General features: G+C 54.5%; 1 protein-coding gene across 4 annotated transcripts in view; it reads right to left on the reverse strand.

Moving 5' to 3' along the window:
- Positions 1–22744, reverse strand: part of LOC116955708 (high affinity cationic amino acid transporter 1-like) — a 194916-nt gene that overhangs the window by 8770 nt on the left and 163402 nt on the right. For all 4 annotated transcript variants that reach the window (XM_076053479.1, XM_076053481.1, XM_076053482.1 and 1 more), the window contains 6 exons: positions 16810–17032; positions 14585–14724; positions 12647–12749; positions 9526–9701; positions 7840–8006; positions 969–1077 (listed from right to left, as the gene is read on the reverse strand). In XM_076053479.1, coding sequence (XP_075909594.1) covers positions 969–1077; positions 7840–8006; positions 9526–9701; positions 12647–12749; positions 14585–14724; positions 16810–17032 — 918 coding nt within the window. The remainder of the gene's footprint in view (positions 1–968; positions 1078–7839; positions 8007–9525; positions 9702–12646; positions 12750–14584; positions 14725–16809; positions 17033–22744) is intronic.

Below are 22744 nucleotides of genomic sequence, written 5' to 3' on the forward strand. Positions count from 1 at the left end.
GGGTAGTTGGGTAGGGAGGATCCAACCTGCGGTTTTGTTTGCACATCTACTTTATCCGATTGAAACGCATCATTCTATGAAAATGCATGTGCACTAGCGAGTACATTCGACCTCGTAATTATTTCTGAAGTAATGAACCCGCAAGTAAAATCAAAGTCTTACGCTTATAATAGTTTCGTAGGCCTTTTCATTTCTAAAATAAACAAGATAGTGTTGGGATGGTGGTGCGTGGTGGTGCGTGGTGGTGGTGCGTGGTGGTGCATGGTGGTGGTGCATGGTGGTGGTGCGTTGTGGTGCATGGTGGATGGTGGTGCAGTGGTGGTGCATGGTGGTGGTGTGTGGTGGTGCATGGTGGTGCATGGTGGTGCTTGGTGGTGCGTTGTGGTGCGTGGTGGTGCGTGGTGGTGCGTGGTGGTGCATGGTGGTGCATGGTGGTGGTGCATGGTGGTGCATGGTAGTACGTGGTGGTGGTGCATTGTGGTGCGTTGTGCATGGTGGTGCGTGGTAGTGCATGGTGGTGGTGCATGGTGGTGGTGCATGGTGGTGGTGCGTTGTGGTGCGTGGTGGTGGATGGTGGTGCAGTGGTGCATGGTTGTGTGTGGTGGTGAGTGGTGGTGAGTGGTGGTGCGTGGTGGTGCGTGGTGGTGCGTGGTGGTGCGTGGTTGTGCGTGGTGGTGGTGCGTGGTTGTGCGTGGTGGTGGTGCGTGGTGGTGGTGCGTGGTGGTGCGTGGTTGTGCGTGGTGGTGGTGCGTGGTGGTGGTGCGTGGTGGTGTGTGGTGGTGTGTGGTGGTGCATGGTGGTGCGTGGTGGTGCATGGTGGTGCGCGCATCCCCGGCGCGCTGCCACCGGCCGATGCAACCCGACGCTTCGTCACACCGCCGGCGGCCTCGGCTAGCGGCCGGTTCGGCAGGCAGCGGAAGGGAGCGGAGCGGAGAGGAGAGGAAGGGGAGCGGAGGGGATTGCCATACCGACGGTCATCCAGGCCGCAAAGCGAATCCAGGTCATGAGGTCGAGCAGCACCATGAGGTAGGTGTTCACGAAGATGCTGACAACGGGAAGCACGGGCAGCATGGGCACCTGCGGGGCGGAGACGAAGGCACACCTCATCACCATCATCACCATCATCACCATCATCATCACCATCATCATCACGCTGCTGCTGCTGCTGCTGACGCACCACGTGCGCTACCGCTCGACCGGCATTCGTCGCGCCGCTTGCACGATTGCACCTCGTACGGCGGTCGCCTTCACTCGGTTTAACAAAGGTGTGTGGGGGGGGGGGGGGTAAGGGAGACAAAGGCGGCCGGGCGTGGTGCCGGCCTTCATTAGGCGCTCCTCACGGACGGCACTTGCCCCAGCAGTCTGTGAAAGGCTATACGGGGGATCTTTGTTCTTTAGTGGAGGAGCTGAACGCAACGCTTCAGACTCGCTGGTCTGCACTCATCTTCAGAGGTGGGGGGTTGTGGGCCACGATCGCCGATCAGGCATCGGTCAGCGTGAGTTACCGCCACGACATTTGAAACCACTTGGGTGGGGGGGCGGGGTTGGACAACAGCACAATGATGATGATGGGTGGGCGGTGGTTTCACCATTTGTGTATTGTCGAGGAGGGAGGGGGAGAGAGGGGGGGGGGGGGGGTCGCACGTCAGCGGGCCGCCACTGAAGGCCCAACCAGGGGCCGCCACTGAAGGCCCACCAGTGGCCGCCACTGAAGGCCCACCAGGGGCCGCCACTGAAGGCCCAACCAGGGGCCGCCACTGAAGGCCCAACCAGGGGCCGCCACTGAAGGCCCCACCAGGGGCCGCCACTGAAGGCCCAACCAGGGGCCGCCACTGAAGGCCCAACCAGGGGCCGCCACTGAAGGCCCACCAGGGGCCGCCACTGAAGGCCCAACCAGGGGCCGCCACTGAAGGCCCACCAGGGGCCGCCACTGAAGGCCCAACCAGGGGCCGCCACTGAAGGCCCAACCAGGGGCCGCCACTGAAGGCCCAACCAGGGGCCGCCACTGAAGGCCCACCAGGGGCCGCCACTGAAGGCCCACCAGGGGCCGCCACTGAAGGCCCAACCAGGGGCCGCCACTGAAGGCCCACCAGGGGCCGCCAGCGTCCCCGCGATGGAGGACACCGGCGTACGCCATCTTAGCGCTTGCGCGGTGGATCCCGCTCAAGAACATTGACTCGCAGAAGGGGTTTTTTGTGTCCGTTACACTCGGCAGCCCCTATTGGTGTAACTACACGTGTGAACAAGTGCGGGCTCGAGCCCTTATGAGCGCCATCTCTCCGGCCTCCGTTTCTTTCTTGCCGTGCAGCTGCTGACGGATTGTCACAGCTCTGGTGGTCAAGCCGGACAACCGCGTCGGCAGCAGCGGCAGCAGCAGCAGCGGCAGCAGTAGTAGCAGCTGTAGCAGCAGCAGTAGTAGCAGCTGTAGCAGCAGCAGTAGCAGCAGCAGCAGCAGCGGCAGTAGTAGCAGTAGCAGCAGCAGCAGCAGCGGCAGCAGCAGTAGCAGCAGCAGTAGCAGCAGTAGCAGCAGCAGTAGCAGCAGCAGCAGCAGCAGCAGCGGCAGTAGTAGCAGCAGCAGACGCAGCAGCAGCGGCAGCAGCGGCAGACGCAGCAGTAGCAGCAGCAGCAACAGACGCAGCAGTAGCAGCAGCAGTAGCAGCGGCAGCAGCAGCAGCGGCAGACGCAGCAGCAGCGGCAGCAGCGGCAGACGCAGCAGTAGCAGCAGCAGCAACAGACGCAGCAGTAGCAGCAGCAGCAACAGCGGAGTAGTAGCAGTAACAACGGCAGCAGCAGCGGCAGCAACAGCAGTAGCAGTGGCGGCAGCTGCAGCAGCGGCAGAGTAGTGTACCGTCGTCGCCGTCACGTCTCCTTCGTGTTGTTTTGGATCGGGGGGGGGGGGGCGTTTCGTCGTTATGCATCGTGCGATGCTGGTCTGGATGACCCACAGTCGCACACCGCTGGAGGAGACTTTGTTTATTTATGAGCTGTGAGGGAGAAAGGCCATTGCCTGAAACATCACCTATATTTTTTTTCTTTTACGGCCAGAGCATTATTGACAAACGCGTTGCATTATTATTATAATTATTTACTATTTGTTTTTAGCAGGTAAGGCCCCCCCTGGGCTATGAGGCTCTCTTTCAGAAGCGGCCTGGCCACAAATGATAGCTCAACGAAGTTGGCCTATCACGTGGACATTTTTATAGCAGCCAAATGACACATGTCGATTCTAACTGTGGAGGGAAAAAGCGCAGGGGACCTGGAGAAAAATCCACACGACCACGGCAAGGGAGAACACGCCAACTCCAAATATACATATTCTTGGTTCTTTCGATAAAGTCACGTGAATAGAAAAGAAAAATAAAATAACATTTTTAAATAATAAAAAGAAAATACTAAAATAATTGATGAAAACAATAAAAGCAAAAAACCCGTAATTAAAATTTTAAAAATTGTAGAATAAAATAAAAAATAATTTTAAATAATAAAAGCAAAAAACCCACGACGTTTCGATCGCAACACAAGCGGTCTTCATCAGGCGGAGAGAAAATAAAAAAAATCCAAATATACAGCAGCAGCAGGCATCGTTAGGGTCGGGATCGAACCCACGACCTCCTGTACACCGGGCGAGGTAGTTAACATCTCCTAGCCACCGTGATGATGACGAGAGAGAGAGACACGCAAACTCCAAATATACAGCAGGCATCGTCAGGGTCGGGATCGAACCCACGACCGCCTGTATACCAGGCGAGGGAGTTAACATCTCCACCGTGATGATGATGAGAGAGAGACACGCAGACTCTAAATATACAGCAGCAGGCATCGTCAGGGTTGGGATCGAACCCACGACCTCCTGTACAGCAGGCGAGGTAGTTAACATCTCATAGCCACCGTGGCGCCCTTCATGCACCACTGCCAACGCAGCAACAGCAGCATCACCAAGTAACGTGGTTGGATGCGATTCAGTCTTGGGTCTCCTCTCCTTTGTGGGAGCACTGGCAGAGAGGCATGAGATGGTGGCACACGCCCCTGTCGGTGATTGGTTGCACCTCGTGTAGGTACGTTGAACTTCTTTCGCACCGTACGTAGCCAACCGTGCAAATGGGAGGTGCAGTGTTGAGTCTATGGTGCAGTGTTGAGTCTGTGGTGCAGTGTTGAGTCTGTGGGCAGTGTTGAGTCTATAGGCAGTGTTGAGTCTGTGGGCAGTGTTGAGTCTGAGTCTGTGGGCAGTGTTGAGTCTGTGGGCAGTGTTTTGAGTCTGTGGGCAGTGTTTTGAGTCTGTGGGCAGTGTTTTAAGTCTATGGGCAGTGTTGAGTCTATGGGCAGTGTTGAGTGTATGGGTAGTGTCGAGTCTATGGGCAGTGTTGAGTCTATGGGCAGTGTTGAGTCTATGGGTCGTGTTGAGTCTATGGGCAGTGTTGAGTCTATGGGCCGTGTTGAGTCTATGGTGCAGTGTTGAGTCAAAGGTGCAGTGTTGAGTCTATGGTGCAGTGTTGAGTCTACTGGCAGTGCTGAGTCTATGGTGCAGTGCTGAGTCTATGGTGCAGTGCTGAGTCTATGGTGCAGTGTTGAGTCTATGGGCAGTGTTGAGTCTATGGGCAGTGTTGAGTCTATGGGCAGTGTTGAGTCTATGGGCAGTGTTGAGTCTGTGGGCAGTGTTGAGTCTATGGGTCATGTTGAGTCTATGGGCAGTGTTGAGTCTATGGGCAGTGTTGAGTCTATGGGCAGTGTTGAGTCGATGGGCGGCAGTGTTTTGAGTCTATGGGCAGTACGTACGTATGTTGAACTTTTTTCGCACCATACGTAGCCAACCGTGCTAATCGGAGGTGCGGGGGATGGAGGGAGGGGGGACTACAAACTAAAACACAAAAAAGCAGTTCGAAAGAAACGAGTTTTAAAAAACTGGATTTAAAAGCGCATCGCCCCCAGCGGGGTTCCTAAATCATCGGACGGGTGTGGGAAGAGCGGCGAATCACCCCGCCGACCCCCCCCTCCCGCCCTAACTCCGTGGCGTCGAGGCCGAGATTGATCGCTAGGCCACCCAGCGCTGCTACCGTCTCTCTGCGAAGAGACCGCAGAGAGAGAGAGAGAAACGGAGAGAGGACAGCCGCGTGTCCTCGTGACATTTAAAATAAGGAGCGGGCGACCAGCTGCTTTGCGATTTTTTTGGGGGGTTTGCTTTTAAATGTGCTTCGTGTCATCGTCTTCACATCCCCGTGCGCCGAGTTAGCAGCAGCCAGGCGGAGGTGCAAGCTTCTCACTCGATATTTTGTGGGTCTCCCCGACAGACTACAGTAGCCACACGGGACCGAGGAGCCGGAGGCCGTGGCGAGAGGAATACTAATAGGGATCATCTCAACTTGTAACTCTGCACCGACCCCGAACCACAGACGAGTGGGGGGGGGGGGGAATGCAGCGGTGGAACCGGCGACAAATTCTCCACCCCAACCTCTGCGGTCCCCCATCTTATTATATTTTCTACCCACGCGACTTTTCCGTAAGAACCAAAGAGTATGGATTCCTGCAGTCACGAAAGCTCCAAATCAAGATTGGTCCCCTATATGTTAAGGCGTTATAGGCCAGCTAGCCGTTTACTTGTCGGAGGAAACTGGAGCGCCTGGAGGAAAAGCCACGCGTGCAAGGGGACAACACTCGATCCCGCACAGACGGAACGGCCAAAGTCCACGTTCGCTGTACCGCCCTTCTCGAGGCGAGCCAGAGTGTGGACCGGTCCTCGACACCCACGGGAAGGGAGCTTCACACGACATCTGTGCGGTGATCCACCGAGCCTCGCTGCTGCTGCTGCTGCTGCCGCCACAGCGCTGGATTACAGGCAGCCATGTGCAGCAGCGTAGCCACCACCGCCCAATCGATGTGGTGTGCCGGGTGTGGGAATATTTCAGTAAATTAAGGCCCAATGAGCTACGCAAAAGCTCCTTTTCAGAAGCGAGCTGGCCACAAACGATAGCTCGATGAAGTGGTTTCATCGTGTAACAAAAAGGTTTTACCCTTTCTGGCAATGAAACAAGTGAGAATAGAAATTTTGATTTAAAGCTTTCGTGACTGCAGTAATTCATATTCTTAGTTTTTTCGGTAAAGTCACGTTGAAGGGAAACAACAAAATAATAAAAAAATATATAAAACAATAAAAAAATTATATATTTTATTCTTTTGTTGTTTCCCTTCAACGTGACTTTACCGAAAAAACTAAGAATATAAGTGAGAATAGGTTTTTCCTCTTTTTTCATGGCCACAAAACAGCGGTGTTAAGATGTTAAAACACCAAACTGAAACCTTTTTACAAGGAATCATGTTACTGCATTAACTGCAAAACTTGTGGTCAGAATGCAAACAAAAAACATTCTGATAATATGATGCATTGTCTTCGAAACTGATTGGTCCACACCAGAGACAGCTTTCTCTCGAGCCTAGCCTCTGGTCTAACACCGTTTGAGACTAGTCTCGTAGGTTTCAGTTTGGTGTTTTAACATCTCAACACAGCTGCTTTGCTGCCAGATTTAAAAAAGGAGAAAAATCGATTCTCATATTTTGGTACTGGCAAAGGAGGTCCCAATAAAACAGTTGTGTCAAGATGTTAAAACACCAAACAAACAGAATCCTTATTCAAGGAATCCTGTCTGCATTAACCACACGTACTTGTGCAAACAAAAATCGTGCTCTGGTAATATTATATATGCTTTGGTGCTGTTCGCGCCTTCTGCCGTTCTCTGGTCTAACACTGTTGAGACTCAACTCAAATGAAAGCCGTCTCTGGTGCGGACCAATCGGTGTCAAAATACAATGCATCATATATTATCAGAGCATGTTTCTTTGCTTGTGTGTTCACCGCAAGTACGTGGTGGATAATGCGGACAGGATTCCTTGAGCAAGCGATTCTGTTTGGTGTTTTAACATCTCGACATATTTTAATACTGGCAAGAAAGGTCCCATATTGGGCTCATCATGTTGAAATTTACAGCAGCTAAATACTCCGAACGAATGTTTCCGAGTCTATGGGCAGGGTTAAAACCCGGAGGGGACCCCGGGGAAATATCCACGCCACCACGGGGAGGACGTGGTGCCGTCGGGGTCGGAAACGAACCCACGACCTCCCGTATACCAAGCGAGGGAGTTGACATCTCCTAGCCACCAAGTCACCGACCAGAAAAGTTTTTTTCCCCAACCATTCAGCAATCGTATCCCTGGGCTCCACACGTCACACCGTCCCGCAGACGCACTTGCTCGCGATCGCCAATTCCCCCGTTCGATCTTCTCGTCATCAAACTTTAAAATTGCCTGCGGACTCTTTCGGCGCATCCGCAAGAGCCGTTGCACAGGGGGCGACGTTTCCCCAGGTCGGTGCGTGAATTCACGGGGGGGCTGACGTGAGAATAAGACGACACTGAATGCGAATGTAAAACGCCGTTGTCAAGGAAGCCTTACGGAGACCACGCCCGTCAGGCCCTCGAGCAGCGCTTTGGCCGATCGCCCTTTTCGTCAACGTTGTTGAATAAAAAGGAGTCTTTAAGATGCCCTGTAAGCACGTACGTACGTTGAACTTCTTTCGCACCGTACGTAGCCAACCAGTGCCAAATCGGAGGCGCGTTCTAAATGTAATCGCACGGCCAAGGAGGACGTGACACGAGGCTCGACGCCTCCGCGCTCTGGCAATTGATCGCGTGCGCCCTCTGACCTTGGCGCGGTGCATTGTGGGAACAGGCTGGATTAGCAGCCATCAAGGCGGCACACGCTGCACGCTTGCTTATTTATTGCGGTAGGCCAAGCCCAGCAAAAAGCCTCGCAACCGGAGCCTCACGACTCCTGTTTCGGGAGGGTCCTTACCTTGAAGGAGACCTTCGCCCGACTCTGCGGCTGCCTCCAGATGACGGCGGTGACCGCGACGAGGGCGGTGGCGAAGACGACGACCATGGCGATGACCCAGGTGGCCTGCTCGGCCAGGGCCGAGGCCCCGTGCACCATGAACGTGGTGAGCACCACGCAGAGCAACGCTGCGTGCACCCACGGACGGACCCACGCTCGCCAGTTGCGGAACCACAGCTCAACCGGTGCACACGAGCGCACAATCGCGTTCGCAAAGACAAGGATCCACCCCCCCCCCCCCCGTATAGCCCCGGCAGACTGTAGGGGGCAAGTGCTGTTAGTGAGCACCTACGAAGGCCGGCACGGTACACGCCCGGCCGCCTTTGTCTCCCCAGTGACGACGTTTACACATCGCACCAGGTACTCAGCTGAGGCCGAGTCGACCCAGGGGAGGGGGCCCAGTCGACCGGTTCAGATAATTGTCACTGGTGTTGACGGTTTTGTAGTGCAGCGTGCTAACCGTTGCACCACCGCTCGCCACACAATCGCGTTCACGACCAATCCGTGTACGCAATCACGGCCACAAGGTTAAACTAGACTTTTTATTTGACCAGGTAAGGCTCACTTGAGCTATGCATAGCTCTTCAGAAGCGACCTGGCCACAAATGATATCTCAACGAAGTGGCTTATCGTGTGGAAATTCACAGTAGCCAAACACTCAAAAAACGCGCGATGTTGATTCTAAATGTGCAGGGAAAAACCGAAGGACCGGGAGAAAAATCCACGTGACCACGGGAAGAGACAGACAGACACGCAAACTCCAAATATACAGCAGCAGGCATCGCCAGGGTCGGGATCGATCCCACGACCTCCTGCGTACCAGGCGAGGTAGTTAACATCTCACCACTGTGCGAGACACGCAAACTCCAAATATACAGCAGCAGGCGTCGTCAGGGTCGGGATCGATCCCACGACCTCCTGTATACCAGGCGAGGTAGTTAACATCTCACCGCTGTGCGAGACACGCAAACTACAAATATACAGCAGGCGTCGTCAGGGTCGGGATCGATCCCACGACCTCCTTTATACCAGGCGAGGTAGTTAACATCTCACCACTGTGCGAGAGAGACACGCAAACTACAAATATACAGCAGGCGTCGTCAGGGTCGGGATCGATCCCACGACCTCCTGTATACCAGGCGAGGTAGTTAACATCTCACCGCTGTGAGAGAGAGACACGCAAACTACAAATATACAGCAGGCGTCGTCAGGGTCGGGATCGATCCCACGACCTCCTGTATACCAGACGAGGTAGTTAACATCTCACCGCTGTGCGAGACACGCAAACTACAAATATACAGCAGGCGTCGTCAGGGTCGGGATCGATCCCACAACCTCCTGCGTACCAGGCGAGGTAGTTAACATCTCACCACTGTGCGAGAGAGACACGCAAACTACAATTGTACAGCAGGCGTCGTCAGGGTCGGGATCGATCCCACAACCTCCTGTATACCAGGCGAGGTAGTTAACATCTCACCGCTGTGCGGCAGAGACACGCAAACTACAAATGTACAGCAGGCGTCGTCAGGGTCGGGATCGATCCCACGACCTCCTACGTACCAGGCGAGGTAGTTAACATCTCCTAGCCGCTGCGGCACGGTGGAGGGGGGTGAGGTGTGTGGGGGGGGGGGGGGTGGGGGTGCTCACCGATGACGCCGACACACACGTTCACGATGACGGTCGATTGCTTGTTGGGAAGCCGCGACCGGGGCTGTATCAGCAGCATGGCCCCCCACTGTGGCTTCACCTGCTCCTCCAGGGTGGCACCCCCAGGCACGAATCCAAAGTCCGGCGAGTCCTTCCAGTCCGGCTCCGGTTGGTAACTGACCACGCGCGATAGAGGGGGGATGACACACACACACACACACATACACACGCGTGTGTGCAGCGCGGTCACCAATTCTGCGCTTGACGTATCGCGGCGATTGACCGCGCCCGAACTCATCGACGGCGAGGTTTCGCCGTTCGAACGTCCCAACGGCGCAACGGTTGGGCCCACGTCGCGCCCGCCGGCCGCGCACGTGGGCCGCCCGCAATCCGGCGGCGTGGAGGCAAGCGGCGAGGGTTGGTGGATTGCACACAGACGTCGCGTGGAACCCCCCCTCGCCGTGGGCGTCCCCCAGGAGTGACGCGCAGAGAAGGCGGGACGCGGAAAAAAAATGTGGACTTTGCCCGTTCCGTGTGTGCAGGATCGAGCGTTTCCCCCACACACACACACCTCCCCCCCTCGCGCGCGTGGGGGGTGGGGGGGGGGGGGGGGGGTTTCGTCCGGGTGCTCCGGTGTCCTCACACTTTAAAACGCTCCTTAATTGGCCGATAAAAGATTCGTACAAAGAGGATTGTAGAGCTTGGGCAATTGTTGGCGTCGGCTCATCGCGTGGCTGACTTGCAGCTTCGTCTGTGGCTCCGCCTGGCATCCGCGGAGTCCATCTCTCTCTTCAGGGAGGCGAATCGCCCGATGAATCTCTCGCGAAATGCCACGGTACTCAAAATTGTGTGCTGAAGTAGCAGCCAGTTGGCATGCTTTGCTCAAGGTGACAAACCTTACGAATCGGGCCGTGATCGGGTGGCGGCGAGTTAACGACAGATTTATATTAACGCCATCCAACCCAAAAACCTTTATCATGCGTAATATTGGTCGCGAAAAGCCCACGTGCATGCATTAAAAAAATATATAAAATGAAAACGAGACCATTAGGGTACGTCCGTGAAATACCAGGGCCGTGGCCTGTAATGTTATTTATGTTGTTTACTATATAAACACACCAACAACAACAACAACACGGACAATCACCGGACATCACAGGGCAGCTCTGGCACGCGCAACCCAACGCTGCGGCGGTAATTGTGCAGCGCGGGTGTCAGAAACCGGGACGGCAGTGGCGAGAGACGTTCCTGCACAACCGTGGAAGAGATGCCAACGAGCAGCCGGCCGCTCGGGGTTGTGGCCCTGCGCCACAACCCCACCACCAACCATACCACCAAGCACACACCACCACAAACCACACCACCACCAACCACACCACCAACCACACACCACCACACACCACCACCAACCACACCACCAACCACACACCACCACACACCACCACCAACCACACCACCACCACCAACCACACACCACCACCAACCACACCACCACCAACCACACACCACCACCAACCACACACCACCACCAACCACACCACCAAACACACACCACCACCACCAACCACACCACCAACCACACCACCAACCACACACCACCACCAACCATACCACCAACCACACACCACCACCACCAACCACACCACCAACACCAACCACACCACCAACCACACCACCACCACACACCACCACCACCAACCACACCACCAACCACACCACCACCACACACCACCACCAACCATACCACCAACCACACACCACCAACCACACACCACCGCCAACCACACCACTACCGCCAACCACACACCACCACCACCAACCACGCACCACCACCAACCACACACCACCACCAACCACACCACCACCGCAAACCACACACCACCAACCACGCACCACCACCAACCACGCACCACCACCAACCACGCACTACCACCAACCACGCACCACCACCAACCACACCACCACCACCAACCACGCACCACCACCAACCACACACCACCACCAACCACACCACCACCAACCACACCACCAACCACACCACCACCACCAACCACACACCACCACCACCAACCACGCACCACCACCAACCACGCACCACCACCAACCACGCACCACCACCAACCACGCACCACCACCCACACCACCAACCATACACCACCACCAACCACACCACCACCGCCAACCACACACCACCGCCAACCACACACCACCGCCAACCACACACCACCACCAACCACACACCACCGCCAACCACACACCACCGCCAACCACACACCACCACCACCAACCACACCACCAACCACACCACCAACCACACCACCAACCACACACCACCACCAACCACACACCACCACCAACCACACCATCAACCACACCACCAACCACACACCACCACCAACCACACCACCAACCACACACCACCACCAACCACACCACCACCACCAATCACACCACCACCACCAACCACACCACCAACACACCACCACCACCAACCACACCACCACCAACCACACACCACCACCAACCACACACCACCAACCCCACCACCACCACCAACCACACACCACCACCAACCACACACCACTACCAACCACACTACCAACCACACACCACCACCAACCACACACCACCACCAACCCCACACCACCACCAACCACACACCACTACCAACCCCACCACCACCACCAACCACACACCACCACCAACCCCACCACCACCACCAACTACACACCACCACCAACCACACCACCAACCATACACCACCACACACCACCAACCACACCACACACCACCCCCAACACACACCACCACCACACTACCAACCACACACCACCACTACCAACCACACCACCACCAACCACACTGCCACCCCCCTCACCCCCAAACGCTTCTGTTGTTGTTACCATAACGCCGGGCTGCCCTATATATCCGCCCATGTTATTCCGAGGCTGCACGGCTGTAGCCAAACGCAGCGAAATATTTTAAAAAAACACCCCGTGGATTAATTCGTTCGGACGAAAGAGGTTAGGGGGACCCGGGGGAGGCGCGAGTGGAGCGGGAGAAAGGCGGAGGAGGAGGATGATGAGGAGGGGGTGGGGAGCTGCTGCTTGGCATTCCTTACCGCAGGATGAGCACGCAGGCAGCCACCAGAGAGTATGACAGCAGCGTTCCGATGGACATGAGGTCCACCAGGGCGATGAGGTCAAACAGGAACGCCATCACCGCTGATGCAGACAAACGATAAAAGGCAAAAAAAATTTGATCCTCACTGCGGTAGCCCGGGGTACCGATATCATACAAAAATGGCCGAGGCAATTCATTAAATGTTTTATTTCCGGGACGCGATTTTTTGTCCAGCGGTGCACTTCAACTCCGCGACGGGGCTACCGATCGATCCCGAAAATCGGTGTTGCCGCTCCGCCATGTCGAAACGCAGCGAGGACGACGGTAGCGCCGGAAACCCCCGAACGGCCGCGCGGTACGCGCCGAGGTAGCGGTGCGTCGGAGTGCACAGCTCGTCGAGATGAGCCCATTGCCGCGTCGCCGGCCATCAACAGACTAGACAAAATGACTTGCGTCGCGAACATTAGATATGCGAGAGCCGGGGGGAACTACGGTACCCCGGGGTAACGCCGTAAGGTTCAAATATCCAGCATTGACGGCACGGCGCACGCACGATGTTTACACAATCGCACCAGGTGCTCAATTGAGGTGGAGTCAACCCAGGGGAGACGGAGGCCCAAGACGAGTTCAGATGTCCATCAGCGGTTTTGGCCCATGAGCGGGAATGTATAAAGCAGACAAGGGACTCTAAACGCGCGATGTCGATTCTAAATTTGAAGCGCAAAAGCGGAGGAGCTGGCGAAAAATCCACGCGACCATGGGAGGAGAGAGAGAGAGAGAGAGACACGCAAACACCAAATATACAGCAGGTGTCAGGGTCGGGATCGAACCCACGACCTCCTGTACACCAGGCGAGGTAGTTAACATCTCCTAGCCACCGTGATGATGATGAGAGCGAGAGACACGCAAACTCCAAATATTCAGCAGGCGTCAGGGTCGGGATCAAACCCACAACCTCCTGTATACCAGGCGAGGTGGTTAACATCTCCTATCCACCGTGATGATGATGAGAGAGAGAGAGACACGCAGACTCCAAATATACGGAAATTGTCAGGATCGGGATCGAACCCACTACCTCCTGTACACCAGGCGAGGTAGTTAACACCTCTTACAACATTGACCAGCAGAGCACAACATTATTAATTCTGAGCTGAAGAAATAAAAGCCAGGTTTTACTTTACGAGACGGTGGTCTGAACTGTTCACGAGCAGCAATGCCTCGGCGCCAGAGTCGCGGCTCGCTGCGACTCTGAGAGACGCCGGCTAAAATCTCGGCCGGAGCACTTTACTCGGCCAGGGGTGCAGAGCAGAGGGGCACCACGGTGGCTAGGAGATGTTGACTACCTCGCCTGGTGTACAGGAGGTCGTGGGTTCGATCCTGACCCTGACACCTGCTGCTGTATATTTGGAGTTTGCGTGTCTCTCTCTCTCATCATCATCACGGTGGCTAGGAGATGTTAACTACCTCGCTTGGTGTACAGGAGGTCGTGGGTTGGATCCCGAAATTGATGCCTGCTGCCGAATATTTGGAATCTGCGTGTCTCTCTCTCTCATCATCATCACGGTGGCTAGGAGATGTTAACTACCTCGCCTGGTGTGCAGGAGGTCGTGGGTTCGATCCCGACCCTGATGCCTTCTGCCGAATATTTGGAGTTTGCCCCTCCGTCTCCCTCTCCCCGTGGTCGCGTGGATTTTTCCGCCGGTTCCTCCGGTTTCCCCCCCCCCCTCCGCATTTCAGAATCGCCGTCGCACGTTTAAAGAGTCTTCGGCTGCCGAGCTACACAGCTCTCAGTCGACCTGGCCACAGCGACAGCCCGACGAAGGGGGCCTCATCGTCACCCCGTGGACTTCTATAGCAGCAGCAGCAGCAGCAGCAGCAGCCAAACAACCCCGTAGCAGCCAAACAGTCCGAGGCGCAGAGCCCAGGTGCCCATCACCTGCCACGGAGCCCGAAGTGACCGTCGCGAGGATGGGAGTCTTGAAGCGCTTGTGGACCCGCGCCAGCCAGCGGAACAGCAGGCCGTCCTCCGCCATGGCGTAGATGATGCGAGGCATGGGGAAGATGCTTCCGAGCAAACTGGGGTTGGGGGCGGAGGAGAAGGGCCACCAGGCCGAGCGCACGGAAGGGGGTGGGGGGGGGGGGGGGAGAGGGAGTTCACCGACGATGGCGGTAGCGGCGACTGTTAAAAATGCTCTTTCACGCGAAGGCGGGTGGAGAGGGCGACCCTCCGCGCGGGCAACCTGGATTCCCACGGGAGGCGACACCAGGCGCCGGCGGCTACGCTGCCTCCATCGCTATCCGCGCGCTGCGGAGGCAGCGGCGAAGGGATCGGCGGATCGCCGCGCAAATGTCGAGGGGGGCTTCCTTCGGAACCCGCGGCCGTTGGGGAAAGGTGCCCCCGTTAAGCCCCTGGCTCGCTAGGAGAAAGGCCTGCTCCTTCTGTGTGGGATAGAGCGTTGCCCCCCTCGCACGTGTGTGCGTGTGGGTCTTCTCCGGGTTTTTGCAGTGCAAACGCTCGCCAATTGGCCGAAAACATCTTAATTACGGAGGGAACTGTTGGTGTCGGCCCACTGCCCGGCATCCTTCCGGCTCGGCCTGCGGTTGCCACAGATGCAATTTGCACGAACGATATGAAACTAATCAATGTTTCTCCCTCCATACAGAAACAACCACTTGATGCTCCGGTCAAAACCATCACACTACCATATATAGCAGGCGTTACTAAAAAGATTTCCAAAATTCTAAACAAACAGAAGATCCAGGTCCGGTTCAATACAGTACACAAAATTCGTGATCTGATCCCATCCGTGAAGGATGTCATTCCTGACTTGCAGTAACCCCGGGGTTTACAAATTGAGTTGTACCTGCGGTGATTGCTATATCGGGGAGACAAAGCAACATGTCTCTGACCGAATTCGCGAGCACAAATCAGATTTGAAACACGGCAGAACGAATTCTTCTGCCGTAGCTGATCACTGTTACAACGCTGTGGGTGATCACGATATAATTTTCTCCGAAACCAAGGTTCTTTGCAAACCCACGGGTTTTTATCAGAGATTTGTTCACGAGGCAATTCAGATCTACAGACACAATTTCAACCGAGAAGATGGTTTCAAATTAAGCAACCATTGGTAAGATGTTCTAAATCGAACCAAACATTAAACTAATTTTCAATGGTACAGTATATTTTTCAAGTAGTGGTACCCCAAACTTTCGCAGCTCTTAAAATTCCCTTTTCACACCACCAATAGGTAAACTCCCCCTCCCCCCCTCACCAACCGGCATGTTCACCCGCATGTACACCACCTCTACACCGTTCATCATGCTAAGTCGGCCAATCAAATGCTAATTTTTATGCTAATTCCTTTGTCAAGGCACCTTAATTACTCTCACACAGCTTAAAGGTCGCGGTCTGAGCTTGGCTGTGTTCACTCCAGCGCTGTCCTCGAGACAGTCTGGTCCCTTCACCTGATGAAGGCCGCTTGTGTTGTGGCCGAAACGTCGTGATTTTTGTTTTAATTTTTTACCTACGTGACTTTACCGAATAGAACCAAAGAGTATGGATCCTTGCAGTCACGAAAGCTTCAAATTTAGAACTGCCCATAGACTCAACACTGCCCATAGACTCAACACTGCCCATGGACTCAACACTGCCCATAGACTCAACACTGCCCATAGACTCAACACTGCCCATGGACTCAACACTGCCCATAGACTCAACACTGCCCATAGACTCAACACTGCCCATGGACTCAACACTGCCCATGGACTCAACACTGCCCATGGACTCAACACTGCCCATGGACTCAACACTGTCCATAGACTCAACACTACCCATAGACTCAACACTGCCCATGGACTCAACACTGCCCATAGACTCAACACTACCCATAGACTCAACACTGCCCATGGACTCAACACTGCCCATAGACTCAACACTGCCCATAAACTCAACACTGCACCATAGACTCAACACTGCCCGTAGACTCAACACTGCCCATGGACTCAACACTGCCCATGGACTCAACACTGCACCATAGACTCAGCACCGCACCTCCGATTAGCACGGCTGGCTACAACACGGTGCGACAGAAGTTCAACACAAGACCGCATCGACGAGGCGTTTGGCCGCCAACGCCGGCGACGCCGCATCGGCCTTACCTCGAGGTGAGCGCGCACAGCGCCCCGATGGCCACCATGTACTTGGCGGGGCCCCAGCCCACGTACTCGAAGGCCACGGGCAGGGGGCTGGCCTCGTCCAGCAGATAGTAGGGCATCATGAGCGTGAGGGCGGCCGACACGCCGAAGTAGGCCACAAAGCAGATGAGCAGCGACGCGACGATGCTGATGGGGATGGCCCGCTGGGGGTTCTTCACCTCCTCGCCTGCAAACCGCGAATGAGACAAAAAAAACACAGCGAGAGGCGGGTGGGGGCGTGTCCGCGCACGACGAGAACGTGGAGTGGAGGCGGCGTCCCAGGCGAAGAGCGGCGCCCGTTCGGGCCGTTCCTTGGGCTCGTCGTTTCGGCTTTCAAAGCATTTCGCGCGCGCTGCATCATGAACCGTGCTGTGTCATGAACCGTGCTGTGTCACGAACCGTGCTGTGTCATGAACCGCGCTGCGTCATGAACCGTGCTGTGTCACGAACCGTGCTGTGTCATGAACCGCGCTGTGTCATGAACCGTGCTGTGTCATGAACCACGCTGTGTCATGAACCACGCTGTGTCATGAACCACGCTGTGTCATGAACCGTGCTGTGTCATGAACCACGCTGTGTCACGAACCACGCTGTGTCATGAACCACGCTGCGTCATGAACCGTGCTGCGTGATGAACCGTGCTGTGTCATGAAACGTGCTGTGTCATGAACCACACTGTGTCATGAACCACGCTGTGTCATGAACCACGCTGTGTCATGAACCGTGCTGTGTCATGAACCGTGCTGTGTCATGAACCGTGCTGTGTCATGAACCACGCTGTGTCACGAACCACGCTGTGTCATGAACCACGCTGTGTCATGAACCGCGCTGTGTCATGAACCATGCTGTGTCATGAACCGTGCTGTGTCATGAACCACGCTGTGTCATGAACCACGCTGTGTCATGAACCGTGCTGTGTCATGAACCGTGCTGTGTCATGAACCACGCTGTGTCATGAACCGTGCTGTGTCATGAACCGTGCTGTGTCATGAACCACGCTGTGTCATGAACCGCGCTGCGTCAACGCCGCGCCAAATGTCGGCGGGGCTCAACGGAGACGGCGTCTGGCGCGAGGGCGGTGGGATTTTTCCCCCCCTCCCTCCCCGTCAAGCGCGCGCCCACACAGCGAGTGTCCGCGGTGTTCCCGTGCCTCCCCCCCGTCCCTGCGACGCAGTTCGTGTTCTGTACCGGCCTCTTTATTTGAAGAAAAAAAAACCACAAACAGAATGAATTTTATATTCTTTGGGTCTTTCGGTAAAGTCACGTTCGAGTACTCAAAAACTGAAAATGTTGTGGGTTCACTCTTCAACACACCGGTGGGCTAAAGCAGTGAACCATTTTGCCTTTTGTCAACGTGACACTTTTTTTGCTGATTGATCCGTGTCGGGTGGTGGAGGGTTACGACACATTTATAAATAACGCGATTTGACCCAAAAATCTTTATTATTTATAAAATAAATCACGACGTTTCGGGCGTGATGACGGACGCTTGTGTGTTGCGCCCGAAACGTCGTGATTTATTTTATTTTCTACCCACGTGACCTTACCGAAAGAACCAAAGGGTGATGGATTCCTGCAGTCACGAAAGCTTCAAATCAAGATTGCATTTCGATCACAACACAAGCGATCGTCCTCCAGATGACGATCGCTTGCGCTGTGATCGAAACGTCGTAGTTTTTTTTGTTATTCTTTGGTTATTTTCTTTGAACCCAAGTGACATCACCGAAAGACAAAAGGAACATCAATTCATGCAGTCACGGAAGCTTCAAGTCAAGATAGAATTAATTCTAACAGACTAATCCACGTTCAGCCCGCGAGATTGACTGGGCCGCATTCGTGACATTGGCCGGCCCCCCAAGCGGCGAGGTCAACGTGGAGCACGACGCGGATTTTACTCCGCGTGGAAAGGACACGGAGAACGCTTGCCCTCCGGAGCTAACACCAAATGTGGGATGGAGAGCACTCATTGGAAGGCATCCGTCAATAGGCATCACGACTGTGCACGGGCACGATACGCCACAAAGTACCGTTCCCACAGCCCCCTTGTCAATGCTCACCACTCCCCCACACTTACGACACCTTTGGCGATACAATATGGGCCATTCAAAGTCCTACCGGGGCCTAATGGTCTTACAGCCTAAAACTCATATTTCTTGGTTCTTTCGGTAAAGTCACGTAGAAGGGAAACAATAAAATATTGTTTCCCTTCTACATGACTTTACCAAAAATATGAATCCCTGCAGTCACGAAAGCTTTAAATCAAAAGCCTAAAACTCAGCAAGTCCTACGGTTAATTACCGAACATCCGTCGGTGAGGTTGAGGCGCGACGGGTCAAGCAAGCGTGACCGTATATTTTAATGTTCGCGGGGCCCTCTGGTGGCTGCACGAGCGGCACGCAGCCGCACGCGCAAGACGAGGGCGATTTCACGCAGCAAATCGCGCATGTCGGGGCCACTCGCTTGGGCCTGCTAACAGACCTCCCACTCGCTACGGTACGGACTGTCGACGGACCGCTCCGGCCTCTTCATGTGGAACCCCGAACCCCCCCCCACCATGCAGTGTTTCTGCAATCTGTTCGCAGAACCCGTTTTGTTTGGAAGTTGGGTCCCGCGTCTTGTCTTGTACGGGGACCGACATTTGGCTCGGCCATCGAACGGCTACGGTCACGGCATCGTGCGTCTGCGGCCGTCTGGAATGCTCTTCCTTCCGATATTAGGAGGCCGCTGGAGCCGTGCACTTTGAGATCCAAATTGAAAACGAATTTCTTCGCAACCGATTTTAGTGTTGAGCTTGTTGTCCTTCCCCCGCACCTCCGATTAGTACGGTTGGCTACGTACGGCGCGAAAGAAGAAGTTCAACATACACATGTAGTGACATCACGGATGTCACTGTGTAATGCCGGCTCGAGAGAGGCACGGCGTGCGATGTAGCGACATCGCGGACACCACGTGAATGTGGGTGCAGTACCGGCCCTAGAGGGGGCTCGGTGAGCGCCGACTGACAGCGCTGGATGTGAGAGTGGATGTGAGAGTGCCGGCCATGGAAATGGGGTTTACTAAGGGCCATGGCACTCTGTAGACTTTACAGGTCACGTGTCCCCTGGGGTCAACCACAGGGCCCCCAAGTGGGGGCCAGGGGTGGCCACGTGTCAGGGTCGAGATCCTGCTGGAGGATTCTAGAAGGTGGGCGTGGCTAAGGGCGGAGCCAGCCACGCCGCAGGGGATGTAAGCCGGGTCCCCGAGAGGGACCGGCTGCTGTTGTTCATCCTGAAGAGATCTACGTTCTACGTCCTACAGAGTCTCCAACACGTGGACCGGGACCCAAGCTGTGGTCCGGTCCGTCATAGCTACTCCCAGTGTAACTAGTGTAGTTAGCCTGGTGGTCACGTAGCTAGTTACGGCGTAATTAGTGCAGTTAGCCTGGTGGTCCACCACCACAGGTTGTTATCTTGTTAAGGGGCAGTTACCCCGTGCGTTGGTGTTAATAAATGTGTTGCCTCCAAGACGTGCATCTGCGACTCAGTTGAACTCACTACACATGCATAGACTCGGACTTGATTACTTTGGCTGGCAAGGCCCCATTGAGCTAGGCAGCTCTTTGACAAGGATGACCACAGCCCAAGACTGTCGGTAATGGTGGCAAGTTACATGACGACACAGTTTTATCCAGTTACATTGAGACCCACAGAGTTACATAGAGACTCGTTGAGTTAGAAATCAATAGCTTGTCGGAGATGAAGAGTGACGCAGGCATCCACAAAGTTAGATGGAGACTCATAGTTTTACGGATATTCATAGCGCGACACAGATTCAGAGTTACAAAAGAAACTCAGACTCAGCTGCCAAGGCCCCATTGAGCTAAGCAGTTCAGTTGCAAGGATCACCGCAGCCCAAGACCGTCAGCAGCGGCGGTAGTTACAGGATATCGCAGTCACGTAGAACTACATCGAAGCCCACAGAGTTACACAGAGATCCATAGTCACACAGGGATTCGTAGAGTAACACAGACATCCCTAGGAGTTACACAGAGACTCAAGAGTTACGAAACGATCGCAGCCCAAAGGTGCCGACGGCAGTGGCGGCAGTCGCAGGACTCCGCGGGGCGGAGGGAAGGCGCTAACTAACGGGAGCTAAAGCAACGACAACAAAAACGATTGGCACGAGAAACCCACGCATGCCCGGAACGCCGCGCAAACAGGATAAGCAATTAAATAAATAAAAAAGATGCTGACATACTAATCAAAAACGGCGTGTAAAAAGTTTAAAAGTAAAAAAACAATAATTCCTGTCGCCGACCCCAAGGCGCAACGCCGTTGCCGGCGAACGCCAAAATCACGGGCGCCCGTCCCACGCCGTCCCAACCCACCGCCGCCCCCCCCTCCCCCCCATTGGCTCACCGGTGGTGGCGATGCAGTCGAAGCCGACGAAGGCGTAGAAGCAGGTGGCGGCGCCGGTGAGGACGCCGGTCACCCCGTACGGGGCGAACCCCCCCGAGCCGTACGTCCCGCTCGTCGTCGCGTTGCTGCAGCGAGCGACGGAATCGCGAAGGGATAAAAAAAAAAACAATGGCGTTAGCGGCAGCAGGGCATCAAGCAAACCGGAACCTCTTCCCGCCCGCTCTCAACGTTGTGGTGTGTCGCGTCCGTGATCTTGGTGGCCCTTCCTTCCACTTAGCTCACCGTCCATGACATTTGCTCACTAACTTGTTAGCCTGTGGGCGATGTTAGTCTACGGGCGATGTTAGTCTACGGGCGATGTTAGTCTACGGGCAGTGTTAGTCTACGGGCGATGTTAGTCTACGGGCGATGTTAGTCTATGGGCAATGTTAGTCTATGGGCAATGTTAGTCTATGGGCAATGTTAGTCTATGGGCGATGTTAGTCTATGGGCAATGTTAGTCTACGGGCAATGTAAGTCTACAAGCAATGTTAGCCTATGGGCGATGTTAGTCTATGGGCAATGTTAGTCTACGGGCAATGTTAGTCTACGGGCGATGTTAGTCTACGGGCAATGTTAGTCTATGGGCGATGTTAGTCTATGGGCAATGTTAGTCTACGGGCAATGTAAGTCTACAAGCAATGTTAGCCTATGGGCGATGTTAGTCTACAAGCAATGTTAGCCTATGGGCGATGTTAGTCTACGGGCGATGTTAGTCTATGGGCAATGTTAGTCTATGGGCAATGTTAGTCTAAGGGCAATGTTAGTCTACAAGCAATGTTAGTCTACGGGCGATGTTAGTCTAGGGGCAATGTTAGTCTATGGGCAATGTTAGTCTATGGGCAATGTTAGTCTATGGGCAATGTTAGTCTACAAGCAATGTTAGCCTATGGGCGATGTTAGTGTTTGAGCAATGTTAGACTACGGGCAATGTTAGCCTATGGGCGATGTTAGTCTAGGGGCAATGTTAGCCTATGGGCGATGTTAGTCTATGGGCGATGTTAGTGTTTGGGCAATGTTAGTCAAAAGACAATGTTAGTGTTTGGGCAATGTTAGTCAAAAGACAATGTTAGTCTATGGGCATTGTTAGCCTTTGGACAATGTTAGTCTATGGGCAATGCTAGTCTACGGGCATTATTAGCCAATGGGCAATGTTAGTGTTTGGGCAATGCGAGACTATGGGAAATTTTAGTCTATCTACATATCTATGGGCCGTGCCATTTCTCAAAGACTTTGGCGATCACGGCCTTCCTTCCATTCATCTCCATCCGCGACATTTACTCACGAACTTTGCATCGGTAACTCCTCCCCAGTTGCATCCAATTATTCTAATTGCTAAAGCAACTTAATTCGCCATCTTCTCGTAAACCATCTCACGTGAAGAGTAAGTCGACCTGGCGTGCCCTTTAAAACAGGTGGTCGTGTAAATGCAACAATACAAAATATCAAACGATGTGTGGACG

The sequence above is a fragment of the Petromyzon marinus genome, chromosome 61 (assembly GCF_048934315.1).
Source record: "Petromyzon marinus isolate PM22_M1 ecotype Great Lakes invasive population chromosome 61, UKy_Petmar_22M1.pri1.0, whole genome shotgun sequence".
Lineage (NCBI taxonomy): Eukaryota > Metazoa > Chordata > Hyperoartia > Petromyzontiformes > Petromyzontidae > Petromyzon > Petromyzon marinus.